Here is a 17750-nt window from a genome sequence, read left to right on the forward strand (position 1 = left end):
CCTTCTCACAATCCCCCAGACGAAGGGTTAACACCCGGCAGGCAGGAGGCCTTGGGGAAGTTGTTCCACTGCCCAGAACTGGCTTCTAACTGCTTTAAACGTCCCCCTGGTCCAGGAGGCCTGCCCACTGGGACCTGAACTCCAGCCTGAGCCCCTAGCCGGCTCAGCCCCCGGGGAAGGGAGCACCCCAGACCCCGCTTCCTGGTACCCTCTTGGGTCACCTCACAAGAGAGGGCTCCAAGCCCCGCCCCTACATAGCCCATGTGGAGGCAGGACTCAGAGCTGGAGATGGAGGGAAACTGGTCCCCACTGGGAGCCCCACTTTTCTTGGGGGGGGGCATGGTGGCTATGACAACATGGGGGCAGCAGACTATGCCGGGGGCCCTGATGGCATCTGTGGGCACAGGGAAGGGACAGACAGGAACTGGATGGGGGGTGGGCAGACAGCAGGGTCAGAGAAGGCTCCTCAGAGGAAACTGAGCTTGGATTGAATCCTGAGGATGAACGAGTCAGCAGGAGGAAGGGGACAGTGGCCTGGAAGCAGACCCGCAGGATCTGAGGCTGCTGGAGCAGTTTGGGCTGGCTGCAGTCAGGGGGCTCAAGGAGACAGAAGATCAGAGCAGCCAGTAGGGCAGGTAGTAGAGGGGCATGGACCCAAACCAGCAAGCTTAGTGTTAAGGTGAGCATCACCGGGAGCAGCAGAGTGATGCTGGGCCCTGTGGCTCAGGGCAGCCCCTCCCGCTGCCCCACCGAGGTAGAGGGGAGGAGAGGCTGGACCTGGAGGAGCCTATGCATCCCTGAAGGGTGGCTGGAAGTGACGGTGATGCAAGGCCGACCGTCAGCCAAGCTGGGCCTCGGCGGGTCAGCACTGCCTCCGGGCCTCCTGCTGGTGGAGGCAGGTGAGGCTGGCCTCTCCCGGTAGCCTTTACCCCCTCCTCTTCCCTACCCCTGTCACACTTCCAACAGGGGCAAGGTGTGGGGTCACAGCCTAGGGGAGTGGCACCCCGGGGGCAGGGGAGTGAGGGCTGAGCCTTCCCAGCACTGCAGGCCGGCTGTTTATAGTGGAAATCTGCTGCCCTCTGCAGGACAGTTCTAGAATCACACTCACTCAGGGACCTCTGTCAGAGAACGGGAGCTGATCTCAAAACACAAGGCCGACCCCAGTTGGGGTGGCAAGAGTGGTCTCTCCCATGCGCAGTTCTCCAGCGACTCAGGACATCCAAGCCTCCCTCTCTGATAACATCAACAGATGCCGAGCTCATCGTGGGGGTCCCCTCAGTGACCCACTTCACGCTACACACCTGGCAAGGGGCTCTCATGAACCCTGTTTTGTGTTTGGAGGCTTGGAGAGGCAGCTAACTCGCCCAAGAGTGTCAGCTGATTCAAAGCCAGGTCTGTCCGCCTCCCGGACCCACGCCTGCCATTGATCCTCCCCTTTCCCGCACCCCCTCCCCAAGGCTCAGCCTCCAGCGCCCTGTCCCTCTGCTTACCTCCTGGCTCTTCTCTCCCTGGCATTTATGTGACCTTTTGTCCTCTGTTGTTTGCTTGTCTGGGGTCTGCCTCCCTAGTCCCCCAACCAGAAAATCAGCTCAGAGAGGGCACGCTCTCGTCTGGTTCACCATGTGTATGTCCACAGCACCCAGACCAGGGCTTGGCCCACAGGGAAAACCTCTCTCTCTCATGACGGTCTAGTCCCAGGTGTGTCTCCCCCAGCAGACTGTGAGCCTTGAGGGGGCCTGTCTCTGCCTTCATGTTTAGATGGTTCTGGTCCCTGCTGGGCCCTCCTCCTGGGGTTTAATCTCCACCCAGAGCAGGCTTTGCAGAAGCCCCCTTCCCCGGCTTCCATTGTCTGGCTGTCTCCAGGGTGAGGGCTGCGGAGTCCTAGGTAAACCCAGCCTCCCCTCCTCAACCCGTGCCTTCCCCACCCAAGGACTGATGAACGCTGCCTCCTTCTGGGTGGCCCCCGGGGTCTAACAAACCTTTTCCTTTTCTGCTATTGGAGCTCTCACTTCCAAAACACATTAACCCTAAGAGCTGCCTCCTCTATGAGCAAATGTAGGTGAAAGGGCTACCTGCCCTACAGCACACAGGGAGGGACAGGACAAGCCACAGACTTCCCTACCCACCTCCTAGACCATCCCCGCCCCCCAAGGCCACCCCAGGGCATGGGGTCAGTGGGGAGGATGCTTTGGTAACAATTCTCTCTTGGGTCACAAAAGAAATTAAGAAAGAGATAGCACATGCGAACCTTCGTGGGGCAGCTCCGGCCCCAAGAAGTGGCTGCTATTCTGTGCATCTTCGAGGTCAGGAGCCTGTAGGTCAGGGACTTGCCTGTGTTCCATGCAAAGCTCCGTCACCCAGCCCAGAACTGACCAGGAACCCCCAAAACCCAGCCCAGGGAAGGGCCTCACCACCAGCAGTGGGGGCAGCACCACCAGAGCCCTGGTTTCTTTCTACAGGATAAGCTGGGCCATGTCTCTTCCCCACGTGACAGAGCAGAGCAGACGCAAGAGGCAGGTTAGGAGGTGACACAGGCCAAGTGGGTTTCCAAACTCAGAACGTGATGGCAGGGCTGCTCTGAGGCAAACCTGGTCCTGCTCCTTTAAGAGCCACAGGTTGGAACCCAGAGCCACTGTTTCAGTAAGTGACCTTTCTGTTGGCGCTAACTGGGGAGGACTTGCCTGGATGCCAGATGTATGAGGCCCCGCCAGGGAGCAGGGAGGGGCCTGGGCCTGCTCCTTCCAGTAAAAGGCAGGCATTTTGGCAGCGGTCAGTTTAGCAGCCTGGTTGCTATTGTAAATCACAAGCTGATTATTACACTTGTTCTTAAAGTTTCCCAAAGCTGTTCCAGCCGAGCTGTGAGTTGCAACACGATTGTGTGTTAAGTTTATCGGAAGGAAGAACCCTGGGCTCTTTTCTGAGTCTTTTGACACCAACTACATGCATTAAAACCCCAGCACAGGCGGGCTGGCGGGCGGGGGTCCCTGCAGCCAAGGGTCCCGGGCCAACAGTCACAGGAGCTAACCCCTCAACTCTGAGTGGACACATGGGGTTTACTTGGCATCAAGAATTAAGAGCTTCACCAAGACTGAAGTTTGGTTTCAGAGTCACTTAAGTAGCAGTGAAAGCCCTTGGGCCTGGCCGACTTCTCCGACTCCTATTCAGACGGCTCCCCGCCCGCAGGCTGTGCCACCCTTCCTCCGTCTGGGCCTCGCAGGCACGGGGCGGCCCCTCTGCCAAATTGCTCAAGTTAACATCATTTGTGTCAGTCTTTCCATTATAAAGTGCTCTTTCCCCCTTCAAGAATATACAACCCAACTCTACAATTACCCTCAAGGCCGCAGGCTGGCAGACGCGGTGTTTTTATTTCCTTGGATAGAGGGAGGGGGCTGAGGGACCCCCGCCTGGATGGGCACCCACCGGCCTGGTCTCACAGGGACCTCCCCGGCTAGACCAATATAGCAAACTGAGGGAGGCCCTGCTCCCTCCTGGCGGCAGCTCCTCCAGGGCAGCATCAAGTGCGGGACGCGGGGCTTAGAAGACAGCGCTGGGCCAGGGATCGTTAACCTCAGCCACTAGGAGATAATGCTAGTCTGTTGGGTAAGGTCCCGCACCCACCACAGCTGGTGCCAGGCGGGGCGGGGGCAGGGAGGGAATGTAACTTTAAAAACCTTCATTTCACAAGCTGTCAAACAGCCCTGATGACCCAGAGACCAGAGGAAAGGAGGCGAGGCGGCCGGACGGTCACAGGTCGCGCCGATGCAATGCAACGTGTTCGCCCAATTCTAAAAATCCTTAGTAACACTTTTTAATATACAAGAATCAAAAGTACAGCAGTTTTACAATGTAGGAAAATTTAATACATACTATATAAACAACATTATTTACATCAGAAATCACTAGGACAGTGGCATTTTTCACAAATATAAATTAATTACTGTTTAGTCAACAGGTTTTTAAAAGTCCACAATTTTACAATAAAGAAAACCCATCTGTCCCCAGCTGAGTGGGGCACAGATGGACTAAAGCAGCCTGGACCCTCGGCCTGGCTCTCCTCGCCCGAGCCGGCAGCCCTCACACAGGCAGGAGGACCGCCGGCGCCGGGCCCCGGGTCACCGCTCCTGCTGACGAGTGGGTTTTGGTCTGTAGGATTTCAGCGTCGCCGTGTGAATTCGGAACTGAACTGCGTTTGCACCGCGCACCCTGATGCGGCTCGCAGGTACCAGGCTAGTGTCTGCAGCACGATGTGACAAGTGTCCTGCTTTCCCGATGAAGGGCGGGAGGAATGACTACAAGGAGGGCCCAGGGCTGTGAGCGCAGGCCCCGCGGAGAGCCCGGCTGTCTCCCACTGGCCGCCCGCGGGGACGCGTCCAGGGGCACCTCCCCAGGGTTGGGACATACACGTGAAGCCTGTTCGGGTTCGAGTGGTACCAACTCCCCTCTTTCTCAGTCCCTATTCCTACCTAGTAGTTAAACCTCTGAAAGCCAGGCTCCATGGAGTATCGCCCTCAGGTTCCGGGGCAGCTTCTCCCATCCACAAGCCGGAGTTTCTACCTGTGCAAACTTCTGTTTTTGATCTAAGCATATTCATACTGACTTAGGGCCACAAGGAAACGCCTCCGTTCTCCCAACCCCTCTTCAAACACACTCCAAGGCCTCGCGTAGATGCTGCGTGGGGATACTGCACTCCTCATCCTCAGTTTAACACTGGTCTGGCGGATACTGCCTTCTGCTACATCATATGGCACCAAAAGTCCTGAAAGTGAAAAGAGCTCCTTTTTCCTCATGAGACATCTTTGGGAGTAACTCACATCTATTAACGACTATAGAGCAAATAAAACCTTGGTGAGGACTGAAATGCAGGCCCTCCAATGACTCCTTGTGGCCTCCTCTGAACGAAAGGAAGGGCTGCCCTGCTGGAAGACGCGACCTGACTTCCCATGGGGAAGCCGTGCTGGGCGCTCCCTGCCCACCCCCACCAACGTCGAATGGCTCAAGGACCAGCAAGCTGGCCCGCCCTTCCTCTTTGGCCTGGGCAGTGCCAACACAAGGTATGTCAGTCCTGTCAACCAGAGCTCGACCTGTGGCCAAAGCAGATGTGACTTCCCATCTCCTCCCACTGGGCGATCTCACACGTCCTCAGTGGGGTGACAGTGGCCAGGGGCGCCTCTGCGGTCCCTCGGGCTCTGCTCTGGGCACACATCGTACAGGCCCAGGATGACCGACCCCAAGTGCCAGGAGGAGACAGGCTAGGAGGTGGTGGGCCCTCTGAGCTCCCCACACAAGCTTTGCGGACCTGGTCTCTCCCGTGGACTTCCGCCCAGACAAACTGGAGGATGCCCTGTGTAGCACAGAGCGACAGCCCAGCAGAGACCTCTGCTCCACTGGGTGATGCCACGTGGGAGGGTCCTGGTAAAGGCATTAATGGTGCTGCCCAGGACAGCAGCAAGAAAGTGATGATGATTTTATGAAGTCCCCACGGGTAAGGATGGGGAGTTTAACCCTGTGAACGCCCAGTGGAAGGGTTTCCACCAGCTCTGAGCCTGGACGCTTACAGGCACACTGTATGTTCAAGTCAGTCAGTCTGTCTCCATCTAGAAAGGCCTCTGGACACTCTGAACAATACTGGCAAGCTCTGTATAAAATGAACAGGATGGAAGGCCCCAGAACCAGTGAAATGAAAGGAGCCTGCCTAGTTGACACAACCACCTTGCCTCCCGTCCTGACTCAATTCGACTCTAGTGTGACCCTTACTATCTACAGCTCAGTCACCCTGTCCCTGGATGCTTCCTGTCTGGAAAAAATTTAACTTATCCTCTTAACTTGATCTCACTCTAAAAGGGTTCAATTCTAACGATGTCCAACTAGCAGTGGAAACGTGTTCACCACAGGTAACTAATTTTTATCTGTCTACCCACCACAAGTGGCAGGAGACGTGTGATTCCATGTAATCTACTTCTGCAAGCTGTGCAAAGGGAACCAAGATGCAGCAGCAGACACTGACCCACTGCCACGTTGAAGCCTCCCCCGTTGGCCGCACTGCCAACTCCCGTGCTGGGAACCCGTCCGCCCCCTCCCCAGCACCCCTGGCCTGGTCTGGCCAGCATCCAGCCCGCCAGCAAGCCTGCTTCCACTTCCCCCTCCTCTCCAGGCCCGGTACCTCACCGCTCATCACAGGAATCGGAAGTCCACCAGGGATTCCAGTGCCCCAGCCACGCTCCCCCCACCCCACTCCCTAACCCCGACATTCAGCCCGCTCCCAACCAACCCACGCCAACTCCAGTGCCGCCTCAGTCCTCAAAAGTCACTGCACAGACCCGACCTTCCCTGGCACAGGGGGCAAATGAGGCCCATGTGGGAGACCAAACCTTTGAAATGTACAGTGTGGGAAAATCTAGTGTTGGTGGGGAAGTGGCTGTCGTGGAAACTGCTTCCCCTTCTCTGTTCCCCCCACCCCCCCCACCCCACCCCGCACCACAGGTGTCACACAATGAGGCCTGAGCATCATTTTCTCCCAAGAACACATTCGAGGGGGGTACCTGCTCCCCTTCAAGTCCTATGACACGAGACCCCACCCTCTCACCCCTACGCCCCGCTCCCCGTCAGCAGCATCTGTCACGTCCGAGTGAAGCAAGTCACGTGCTGTCCAGTAGGTCCCGGCAGCCCTCATGCACACGCTCCTTCCCCGACCCCCGCACCGAGGTCCAGGGCGCACTGACCCTGGCAATAAAACGTTCACGGCTCCGAGATCCCTTCTTCCTTCACTGGGAGACAGCCTGTGAAACTGGCACACAGAAAGTCCCCTCTTCCTCCTAGCACCCATCAGAGTGGGAGGCCAGGACCAGGCTGGAATGGGATGGGGTGCAAAGTGCAGGAGTGGTGACCGAATCAGAGCCTCCCACTCCCTGAAGTGCTCCTCCAGCCGGCGAGCTGACGGCAGCAGCGTGTCCAGAAACTCCACTCACTGGTCTAGATGCCTGGCTCCTGTGGGATCAGACCAAAAACATCCAGGTGCTTATGACTCTTGCTCTCCCCTTCTTTCCAAGCTGTCCTTTATGTTTTCCTAACATTCCAGTTATAATCTGGGTTGTTTTTCTGTTCTAGTGATCTCTCCAAAGGAGATCTGTGATCCAGGGGTGACTTGGAATCGTGAGGAGACTTCTGAGAAGGGGGCGAGCGAGGATCTGAGACTGCGGGGTGCAGCGGGGGCAGGGGCTGTTTATACTCCCCCAACTTGTCTGTGTGAAAAGAGCGATGATGGTCCGAGGGTCCCTGGCCATGGTAGCCCATCGGGGGGCGGTGATCAGACATTCGTCGGAAATCCTGCTGGTGGTAATTCTGAGGCCTAAATTCATCGGATCGCCTGCGCTTGGAGTCGTGATGGTGCCTGAAACAGACATTCAAGGATCAGCCGAAGACGAAAGCCGGATTCCCACCCTCCTTCATCGTCCACTGACTCTTACTCGTGCATTCACATTTAAGGACACTTCCAAGGACTCAGAGGCAAATACTTACATTACTAGGAACCGAAAAAACAAAACTGGAATAGTAACAAAGGGCTATTTTATACTTATTGGCAAAACACAGCCTACGAAATGACATAAGCCTCACCAAGCCTGCAATGAAACAAGTACACACTTGAATCACTGATGGCTTTGTAAACTCATATGCCCTTCAGGAAAACTGGCAAGATCTACAAACATTTTCATATTCCTTGACCCAGCCCAGGAGAAAAAGAGCCACAGAAATGATTTTGCAAGTTATTAGTAACAGGAAAAATTACAATCAACCTTAACAGCCAACAATAAGGACCGGGTTAATCAAATTATTTTAAAATTGACTCAATGTGAAGAATATTAAAAATTTTTAGTCAGAGCCATGGCAAACTGCTTGTTAGACTATTAACAGAGAGTTTGTGTAAGCAACAATAAAAAGACAAACAGTCCAGTTAAAAAAATGGGCAAAGCACTTCAACAGACATTTCTTCAAAGGAGATACACAAATGGCTACTTAGCACATGAAAAGATGCTCAACATCTTTAATGAGCATTAATCACTAGGGAAATGCAAATCAAAACTACAATGAGATACCATCTCACACCCATTAGGATGGCTGCACTCGAAAAATAGAAAACAAATGCTGGTGAAATTGTGGGAAAACGTCAATTCTCATCCACAGCTGGGAGGAATGTGAAACAGTTTGGTGGTTCCTAAAAACTTAAACAGAACTACCACATGACTGACAATTCCAATCCTAGGTACATATCCAAAAGAGCTGAAAACAGGTATTCAAGTAAACACTTACAGACCATGTTCACAGCAGCACTATTCACAATAGCCAAAAAACAGAAAAACTCCAATGCCTATCAATGGATGGATAGAGAAACAAAATGTAGCATAGACATACAGTTGAATATTATTCGCCCATGAAAAGAAAGGAACTGCTGATAATATGCTACAATGCGGACAAACCTCTAAAACATTATGTTAAGTGTTCAAAAATGTCCATCACAAAAGGCCACATATTGTATGATTCCATCTATGCAAAATATCCCAAATAAGTAAATCCGCAGAAGTAGAATGCAGACGATTGGTGGTTGCCAGGAACTGGGGAGAGGGAAGAGTAGAGAGCGACTACTGAGTGGTTACAGGTTTTCCTTGGGGTGATCAAAGTGTTTTGGAACTTGATACAGGTGGTGGTTGCGGAACACTGTGAATGGACTAAATGTCACCGAATTGTTCACTTTAAAACCATTTATCTTACATGAATTTCACCTCAATAAAAAAAGAGAGAGAGGGAGAGAGAAGGAGATGGGAAGGGAGGGAAAAAAGAGAGAGACTGACCAGGTTCCAGCCAAGATGGAGTAACAGGGACTAGATTTACTCTCCTGCCTGAAACAACCAGAAAGGGACAAAATGTATGGAGCACTGGCTTTCAAGACACCAGATGTCAGGCAACAAAGAACAGTGATCCCGGGGGATGGGAAACTAATGAGATGAGCCTCACAATCACCCCCCTTACTGTTTTAAGACAGTTTCCAGGGACAGAGAAGGGGAGATCAGGAGAATCCCAGCAGACCTGAGCTTCGGGGTGAGGGTAGAGGGGTCAGGACAGCTGGAGCTCTAAGAACAGAGCACAGGAGAGCTCTAGGAAGAGAAAGAAGTGCAAAGATCAGCAAAGGCTCCCCCTGCTGAACCGTGCTCAGCGTGTGTATGTGAGGAAACTACCCAAAGGCCAGCAGCGAGAAAACCACTGAGAAGGCTGAGAGGTGCCAGCCCGAAAAAGCTCAGGGTAGCAGGGCACTGGTAAGGCACCAGGAGAGCCCTCTCCTCGGTGGGGGGAGCAATGGGCCCCTGCCTGCGCCCGGCTTCAGTTCTGCCTGACAACCCCCAACGGCAAGATGTGACAGCACCAAACTGTTTCCAAGTAACCCAACTGTGTTCCGTAACAAAGCTCCAGAATGTTTATAGAAATACAGAAATATCCAGCACTCAACTAGGTATCTAATCAAAAATTACCAGGCATGGAAGAAAGCCAGGAAAATAAGACCCATAATGAGGAGATAAAGCAATCAATTGAAACTGCTCCAACTGACAGAATTAGCAGACAAGGATATAAAAACCAGGTTTGAACCGTATACCAGATTTCACAAAGGTCAAAGAGAGACGTGAAAAGTTAAAAAAAAAAAAAAAGACTGGAATACAACTTCTAGAGATAAGACTATAATGTAAAAAAAGCAAAATATACCAAATGAGCCTTAAGGCAGATTAGACATTAAAAAAGAAAATATTAGTGAACTTGAAGACAAAGCTATATAGAAGCTATCCAAAAGAAACAAAGAAAAAACATAATTAAAAAAAACACAGCATCAGTGAGACACATTCAAGCAGCCTAATATAGGTGTAATCAGAATCTTCAGAGGAGAGAGTAGGGGAACAGAGAAAAGTATTTGAAGAAATAATAGTAAAAAAAAAAATCTCCAAATCTGGTAAGATGATAAATCTACCCAATCCAAGAATTCCTAAGCACAAGAAACATTTAAGAAAAAATATACACATTATGTAAAGAGGAACAAAGATGACAGATTTTTCATCAGAAAAGGGTAGAGGAACATCTTTAAAGTACTGAAAGGAAGGGTCAGTCTCTAAATTTATACCCAGCAGAAACACCTTTCATAAATGAAGGCAAAATAAAGACTTGCTCAGACATAGGAAAACTAAAAGAATTTATCACCACACTAAAACACAAGTCCTTCAGGCAGATGAAACGGAAATGCAGATCTGCACAAAGGAATGCAGGCCAAACGCCCACCGGAGCCCGACACAGCACTACAGAAGGGTGGGGGGGCAGGGGACAGACCCCTCCTCACAGGAGCAGCCACTATTCAGCCACGGCTGCTATGCTAATGCAGCCTGGTATTACCAGATCTTCCGAAAAGAAGGCAGGACATGGAGATGTTTGCACGACATTTTCCTACGTTAAATTCAAGGCGCAGTCCCAAGTGCGTGTTTAGCCTAGGGAAAGCCAAAGCTGCCAGGAAGTTAAAACACAGCCATGTCCTGAAATTCAGAAGAATAGGTAAAACCTCTCTCGCCCTTCCTACATGTGCTAACTCTCACAATTACTCTCACGAAACCCTGGCTCGTGATGTCATATCACACAGTCGTAGCAAAGGCGGCACAACCTCGAAAGGCTTTCACCCCTGAACTGCGGGCTCCGCGCAGGCGAGGACCACAGGCGGGGACCAACCCCGGAACCCCAGCCACCCAGCGTGGTCGAGAGCCTAGCACAGGGCTTATAAGTTTTGGTTGCTGACTCTATTATATGGCTACCATTCTAAATCTCCTCAGAGAAGGCAGAGAACTCTTCCTGCCCAAGTGTAATGATGAAACCGCAAATGGTGCCCTGACCCAGAGTGTAATACTTAAAACCTGTACCTTGGCATTCAAGGGCCTCCCACTATCCAACCTATTAACCTTCCGGGCATCCCCTCCTGGATGCCCATCATTGGCCTGGGCCGCTGAAGCCTATTTCATTTCTCTCTGCTTAGCTGACTCCTTGGGGCCCAAAGCCAGAAATCGCCAGCCTCCCCTCCTCTTCAGCCCTCAGGAAAAACTCAAAAACCCCTCCTTTCAGCCATCCGCTCAGCACACAATGTCTGCTGCCCAAATCACAACTTCTCCCCAATATTCTGAAGGTGCTTTGATGGCAGAAAACGCTGGCCCAGACTTGGGACCATGCCTGGCACGTGATGAGAAAGAGCACCTGGCGGGTACATTCATTACGTTTATGTTGCCCGTTTCTCTCCCCATGAACAGCAAGCCCCTGGCAGAGGTCAGTGCCTGGTCTCTGAAGGCCTTCTGCATACCGGTCGTAATAATCTCGGTGTCCCCGGTGGTCTCGATCGCTGCTGTACTGGTCATAGGGTCTCTTTCTGGACAGGTTGTTGGGGCGGTAGCTCCCCGAACGGTGGGCGTCCATGTGTCGCCGGTCCCCGTAATGGTGGTCCTTGTACCAGTGCTGCTCGTACTGATGGTGCCTGTCGCTGCCCCAGGGTGGGTTGCTGTTGCCACCACCATAGTTGAACTTTCTTTCCCTCTGCCAGTCACCTCGATCTGCAGGGAAAGAAATGATGATCTCATGACTCTAAGAAATGGCTGCATTTCACTTCCACTGGTTTCAACTGAAAAAGGCTGATGACATAGGTTACAAACAAGCATTACACTTCCTCCTTCTTGACCTTTTTGCTGCTGGTTAACATAATGACGAGTCTTCACATTTGTTCCCCAAAATTTTAAGGCAAAAGAAAGTTCACTATCTTTTTTTCCTTCTGAAATCTTAAGAATTACTGCTTTTCATTTTCTACACCTGCTTACCTTCCAATCTGGGACAGACCCTTAGAATGAGACTTCACTCAAAAACAAACAAAAACACTACAAACATTTCGGAAAAAGGCACTGCTGAGTTTCACAGCCACAAGGCAGTAGCCTCCGTTTACACATCTAAAGTTTATCTACCTGCTGGTACCATGAGCTGTGTGCCTGGTCCCTGAAAACCCTACCAGACTGCCCTGACTGACCCTACTATTCTTCCTCGGCCCACTCCAAAGGAACGGCACTCTCCTATAACGTGATGCCTCTTACTCCGGACTCTGTTAAGTCTCCAGGACAGAGCCAAACTGAAATTTGTCTCAGCTTCTGTAGCCTCCCTTTTTCCCCGAGGAGAAGAATCACACTTGTTTGAATCAGAAAACACAGAAATCCAGGAATGGAGGCTATAGCGGGTTGAAATGTGGTCCCCAAAATGTATGTCCACTTGGAACCTATCCTGTGACTTGACTTGAAAACAAGGTCTTTGCAGTTGTAACTACGGATCTCGAGTTGAGATCGCCTTGGATTTAGGTTGGGACCTAAAGCCAACGACAGATTTCCTTCTAAGAGAAGGGCAGAGGGAGATCTGGGATGAAGAGATAGACGGAGGAAGGCCATGGAGAGACGGAGGCAGAGACTGGAGAGATGCAGCCAAAAGTCAAACACCAGGGACTGCTGGCAGGCACTCACAAGCCAGGACAGAAGTGTGGAACAGATTCTCCCTTGGACCCCCAGCAGGGACCAACCCTGCTGGCATCCTGACTTCAGAGTTCTGCCACCACAACTGTGAGGACACATCTCTGTTGTTTGAAGCCACCCAATGTGTAGTACTTCGTTACAAGTCTTAGGAAGCTGTTAGGGGCTTAACCAGAAGGAACTATGTGGCCTCAGGGGAGATCCACCTTCTATAGTTTGTTAAGACCAAAGGCATGCTACCAAATAAATCTCTCTTGACTCATTTCGCTGGCCTCCAGCATCTTTCTAGAGTCAAAGAGTAATACCATTAAGGAACTTGTGCACCTTAGAAATTTATATCATCAAAATAATGTACTATCAACCCGTGGCTTAAATTCACTGCTGACCTACGGTGGAGCAGGCCAGAGAACCAAGAAATAAAAACTGTTTGACTACTCAACCTAAGAATTCACAAACAACAAAGAGAGACACCTTCACAACATGAAAGGATCATGTGAAGACGGCTTCAAACCAAACAGAAAAATGTCAAATGGGCTGTCAGTGTCTGTGGCATAGTGCAGACGCTTCAACTCCAGCCAAGTCAGTCACTTATTTCCAGAGAAAGCAAACAGTACTTTTATTTTTTCTTGAACCTTCCATGAGGTAGGAGGAAGTACTATTAAAAAGAGGGGGGTGAAGGAATCCAAGGAATAAATAAAAGACTGCATTTGGCTTAATAAGAAAAGTACTTTGAAAGGATCAGAACATAAAATCAGTGACATTACATGAAGGACACAAAACCAGTCTAATCCCAGGAAAAAAAAAACTCAGTACAACTAATCTAAGATTTATTTATACTCAGTACAACTGGATCTAAGAGCATGGAAACACCTCCCCACTGTCTTGTACACTCATTACCTTTTCCCTCCCAATAAAACGGCGACCAATTAATTTCGAACTAAGATACGGAGCTTCTGTTTCCAGGTAATTTACAGTAGCTGCAGCAGAATTACACTCTGCCCAGAACAGTAAGAAGTGCCGGATAATCAGAAAATAATCTGTTTAAAGACATCAAAGAGCAGCCAAAGCAATGAGGACTAGAAGGTGTAAGATTCCCAAGCGCAGAAAACCCCGAAGAGGTCGTTAAGAGCTGGCTTCTGCCGCATCTGAGAGTCTCAGCACAGCTAAGAAGCTGAAGTTGGGTTTTTCCCAGCGGACAACCACTGCTGGGGGGAGACACGGGCAGGGCCTTTGGTGGTCTCTCTACGGCACAGGGACACTGGAGGCCTGAGGGACTTCAAACACGCAGCCTTAGAACAGTTGCTGCATCTGCAAGGGGGCAGGAGGCTCAAGAGCTAAGCTGAGGCCTTCTGCAAAGCAGAGCAGTTCAGCGCAGTTTCACGGTGCCGAGGAAACCAAGATGGGAGTTTAAGACCTGCCGGACGGCAGGGACAGACGGCGCAGCAGGCCCTCCCCTGAGTACGCCGGAGAGCCAGGCCCCAGGAGTAGGGGGGATCAAAGGCAGACTCCAGTAAGAGGACTGCCTCCCTCTCCATGTGCCCAGGGGAGGAAAGAGTTTAAGTCCTCTCTGGAGAAAAGTGACATCTGGAGCTTCTACAATTTTTAAAACACAGTGCCCACCATTTAATCAAAAATATCTAGGCATGCCAGAAGACGGGGCTACGTGACTGAAAACCAAAGGGAAAAAAAAACACATGTTACAAAATGGCTCACAATAATTCAGATATTAGAGTTAGCAGGCAGGAATTTTTAAATACCTATAATTAATGTGCTCCCAAAAGAAGAAAAGCTGGAGAAAATCATTTTTCCTAAAAGCTAGAGAATTTTACCAGAAGACTAAACTGTACTTAAAGGTTAAAAAAAAAAAATCAAATGGAAATCCTAACACTGATGTTTAGAAAAGAAATGTATACTTTCCATTTTGATTATTATGGGACATTTGATTCTTTGTAAAATCATATACTATACTTCTCCATATACTATTTTCTTTTTAGGTTTTATTCTCTATGGTTCTTCTTTCTTATTACTTTTATCTTTAAAAGCAATTCATGCTCACGGTAACCAGTGGAGTAACGGACAGTAGAGAAATTACTGATTTCTCCCAGTCCTCCCACATTTTTACCAGCCTAATTGTTATTGTGTGTATGTTTTCACATCTTTTTTGTGCTTATACAAATACATTGTTCAAATATATAGGATGGAAAACAGCCTACTGGTTCCTCAAAAAGTTACACATAGAATTGTCACATGACCCAGAACTCCACACTCCTGGGTATGTGCCTAAAAGAACTGAAAATAGGTACTGAGATACAGACACACATACACGCACAACAGGAGGAGTCACAACAGCCACAAAACAGAGACAACCCGAATGTCCATCAACTAATGACTGGGCAAATTATAGTGTGACCCTGCAATGAGATACTATTCAGAACAGCCACAAAAGGAATGAAGTACTGATGTATGCTGCAACTTGAATGGACCTTGAAAACTGTGTGCCAAGTGAAAGAAGTCAGACTGGTACTGTATGAGTCTGTGTGATTCCATTAATGTAAAGTGTCCAGAATAAGTAAATCCATGGAGACAGAACACACATGGGAGGTAGTCAGGAGCTGGGGAGAGGACAGAATGAAGAGTGACTGCATAGTGGTTACAGGGTTTCCTTTGGGGAGGATCAAAGTGTCATGGAACTTGACACAGGGGCTGGTCACACAACACTGTGAATGTACTAAATGCTACTGAACTGTTCATTTAAAAAGGTTGTTTATGTTATGTAGTTTTCACCTCAATAAATTTAAACACATACACAACAGATATTTTACTGTTGCTGTTTTTTCCTCAAAATTTTATTTATAAAGCCAACTCACTCTTTCTAATAACTGCTAATATACAGTACAAATGTCCTATTACTCAAGCCATTCTTTATTAATGGACATTCAAGTTATTTCCAGCGTTTTGCCATTATAAGGCTGTAACAGCATCCTCACGCGTGTATGTGTTTGCATTCCTACAGGACAGACCCCCAGAAAAAGGGCCTATGTGTTAGGATAGCTCAGATTATTCTCTGGAAAGACTGTACCAATTCACACTTAGTAATCTGTATAAATTTCACCCTTTAATTTTTGCTGATCTGAATGGGTAAACAAATTGGTTAACTTCCTTCTTGCTGTTTTGTTTTTTTTTTTGTTTTTTTTTAAATTTCCCCAGGAGCAATGTTGGTCATCTCGTCATACTGGCCATTTGAGTCTTCTCTTCCATATGAATTCCCTTTTCCTAACCTTTGCCCATTTTTCTATTTGGTTATCCTTTTGCTACAACTTATAAGGGGTTTTTTTTTGTATATATATATATATATATATTTCTTATTGAAGTATAGTCAGTTTATAATGTGTCAATTTCTCGTGTGCAGCATAATATAATCCTTCAATCATACGTGAACAAACATACATTCATTTTCATGTTTGTTTTCACCATAAGTTACTACAAGATATTGAGTGCAGTTCCCTGTGCTATATAGTATGAACCTGCTGTTCATCTATTTTACATATATTAGTTAGTATCTACAAATCTCAAACTCCCAAATTATCCCTTCTCAACTCCATCCTCCCTGGTAACCAACCGTAAGTTTGTTTTCTATGTTTGTGAGTCTGTTTCTGTTTTATCAATACGTTCATTTTTGTTTGTTTGTCCTTTTAGATTTCACATATAAGTGATATCATATGGTATTTTTCTTTCTCTTTCTGGCTTACTTCACTTAGGATGACATTCTCCAGGTCCATCATGTTGCTGTAAATGGCATTACTTTACTCTTTTTTATTGCTGAGTTGTATTCCACTATATAAAATATACCACAAGTTCTTTATCCAATCATCTGTCAATGGACATTTAGGTTGTTTTCATGTCTTGGCTATTGATTTCAAATAGTGCTGCTGTGAACACTGTGGTACATGTATCTTTTTGAATTACAGTTCTCTCTGGACATATGGCCAGGGGTGGGATTGCTGGATCATGTGGTAAGTCTATGTTTAGTTCTTTGAGGAGTCTCCATACTGTTTTCTGTAATGGCTGCACCAAACTACATCCCTACCAATAGTGCAGGAGGGCTCCCTTTTCTCTACACCCTCTCCAGCTTTTATCATATGTGGACTTTTTAATGATGGCCATTCTGACTGGTGTGAGGTTATACCTTACTGTAGTTTTGATTTGCATTCCTCTGATAATTAGAGACATCAAGCATTTTTTTCATGTGCCTGTTGGCGATTTGTAAGTCTTCACTGGAGAACTGCTTGTTTATGTCTTCTGCATATTTTTGGATTGGGTTGTTTGTTTTTTTTATTAAGTTGTATGAGCTATTTATATATAAATAAATTCTGGTATAAAGCGTTTTTCAGTATTAGCAGTTTTAACCATTTAACTATTATATATAATGCAAGCTGTTTCCCTTAGTCTCTCATATGTCTTTTTTTATTTATGTTGGCTATGTTCTTCTTTAAATAACAGCCTTTTGGATCTTTGTGATGAAGAGAGTAAAGCACAAAAGTCCAGCTAGTATCTCTGGAAAATAAGATGATTCTTCTTTTGGCACCTGTTTTAAAAATTCTACTTAATGACCCACCTGCATTACTAAAGTGTCTCTTGTTGGGGTGATTGTAGTTATCTCTTGGGTGTCCATGCATCTGTGGGCCATGAGAGGCAGGCAAATGAGGCTTCTGAGGGTGAAGGTTGTGCGGGGCGTGGGACTGAGACATCAGGGAATCCCGGCTTGAGCCCGAGGCCTCTGGTCGAAATGGTTTCTTACCACCAATCACATCATCTTTCTTCTTTTGCTCCTGCAGAGTGAAAGGAAACCAAAGACTCTCAAGATCCCAGGCAGAACTCCCAAGAACAGGATAAAGATCATCACCTTTAAATATCTCCCTCCTGACTTTTGACAAGTCCCTCTCAGCTTCCCTGCCATTTACTACCTTCTTAGGCAAAAAATGCTCATAAATTCCACCAAGCTCCCTGAGCATGAACAGCCTCACAGAACTCCATCTGTGGCTCTGACCTACTAGGACTACCAGGAAGCCAATCTCCACTGACCTGCGCCTGTAAGGACACGGGCACGGACTGCAAGATGTCACTAACGGGGCAAGGACGGGCACCCAGGCTGTCAGCATTCTGGGAGACTCCTCCTGGGCCATG

General features: G+C 48.6%; 1 protein-coding gene across 4 annotated transcripts in view; it reads right to left on the bottom strand.

The window, feature by feature from the left end:
• Positions 1 to 6742: 6742 nt before the first annotated feature.
• CHD2 (chromodomain helicase DNA binding protein 2) overlaps positions 6743 to 17750 on the bottom strand; it is a 92533-nt gene continuing 81525 nt past the window's right edge. For all 4 annotated transcript variants that reach the window (XM_006198482.4, XM_015234409.3, XM_031691871.2 and 1 more), the window contains 3 exons: positions 17182 to 17395; positions 11369 to 11615; positions 6743 to 7387 (listed from right to left, as the gene is read on the bottom strand). In XM_006198482.4, the coding sequence (XP_006198544.1) occupies positions 7054 to 7387; positions 11369 to 11615; positions 17182 to 17395 (795 nt within the window). In that variant the 3' untranslated portion in view covers positions 6743 to 7053. The remainder of the gene's footprint in view (positions 7388 to 11368; positions 11616 to 17181; positions 17396 to 17750) is intronic.

Source organism: Vicugna pacos, chromosome 27 (genome assembly GCF_048564905.1).
Source record: "Vicugna pacos chromosome 27, VicPac4, whole genome shotgun sequence".
Lineage (NCBI taxonomy): Eukaryota > Metazoa > Chordata > Mammalia > Artiodactyla > Camelidae > Vicugna > Vicugna pacos.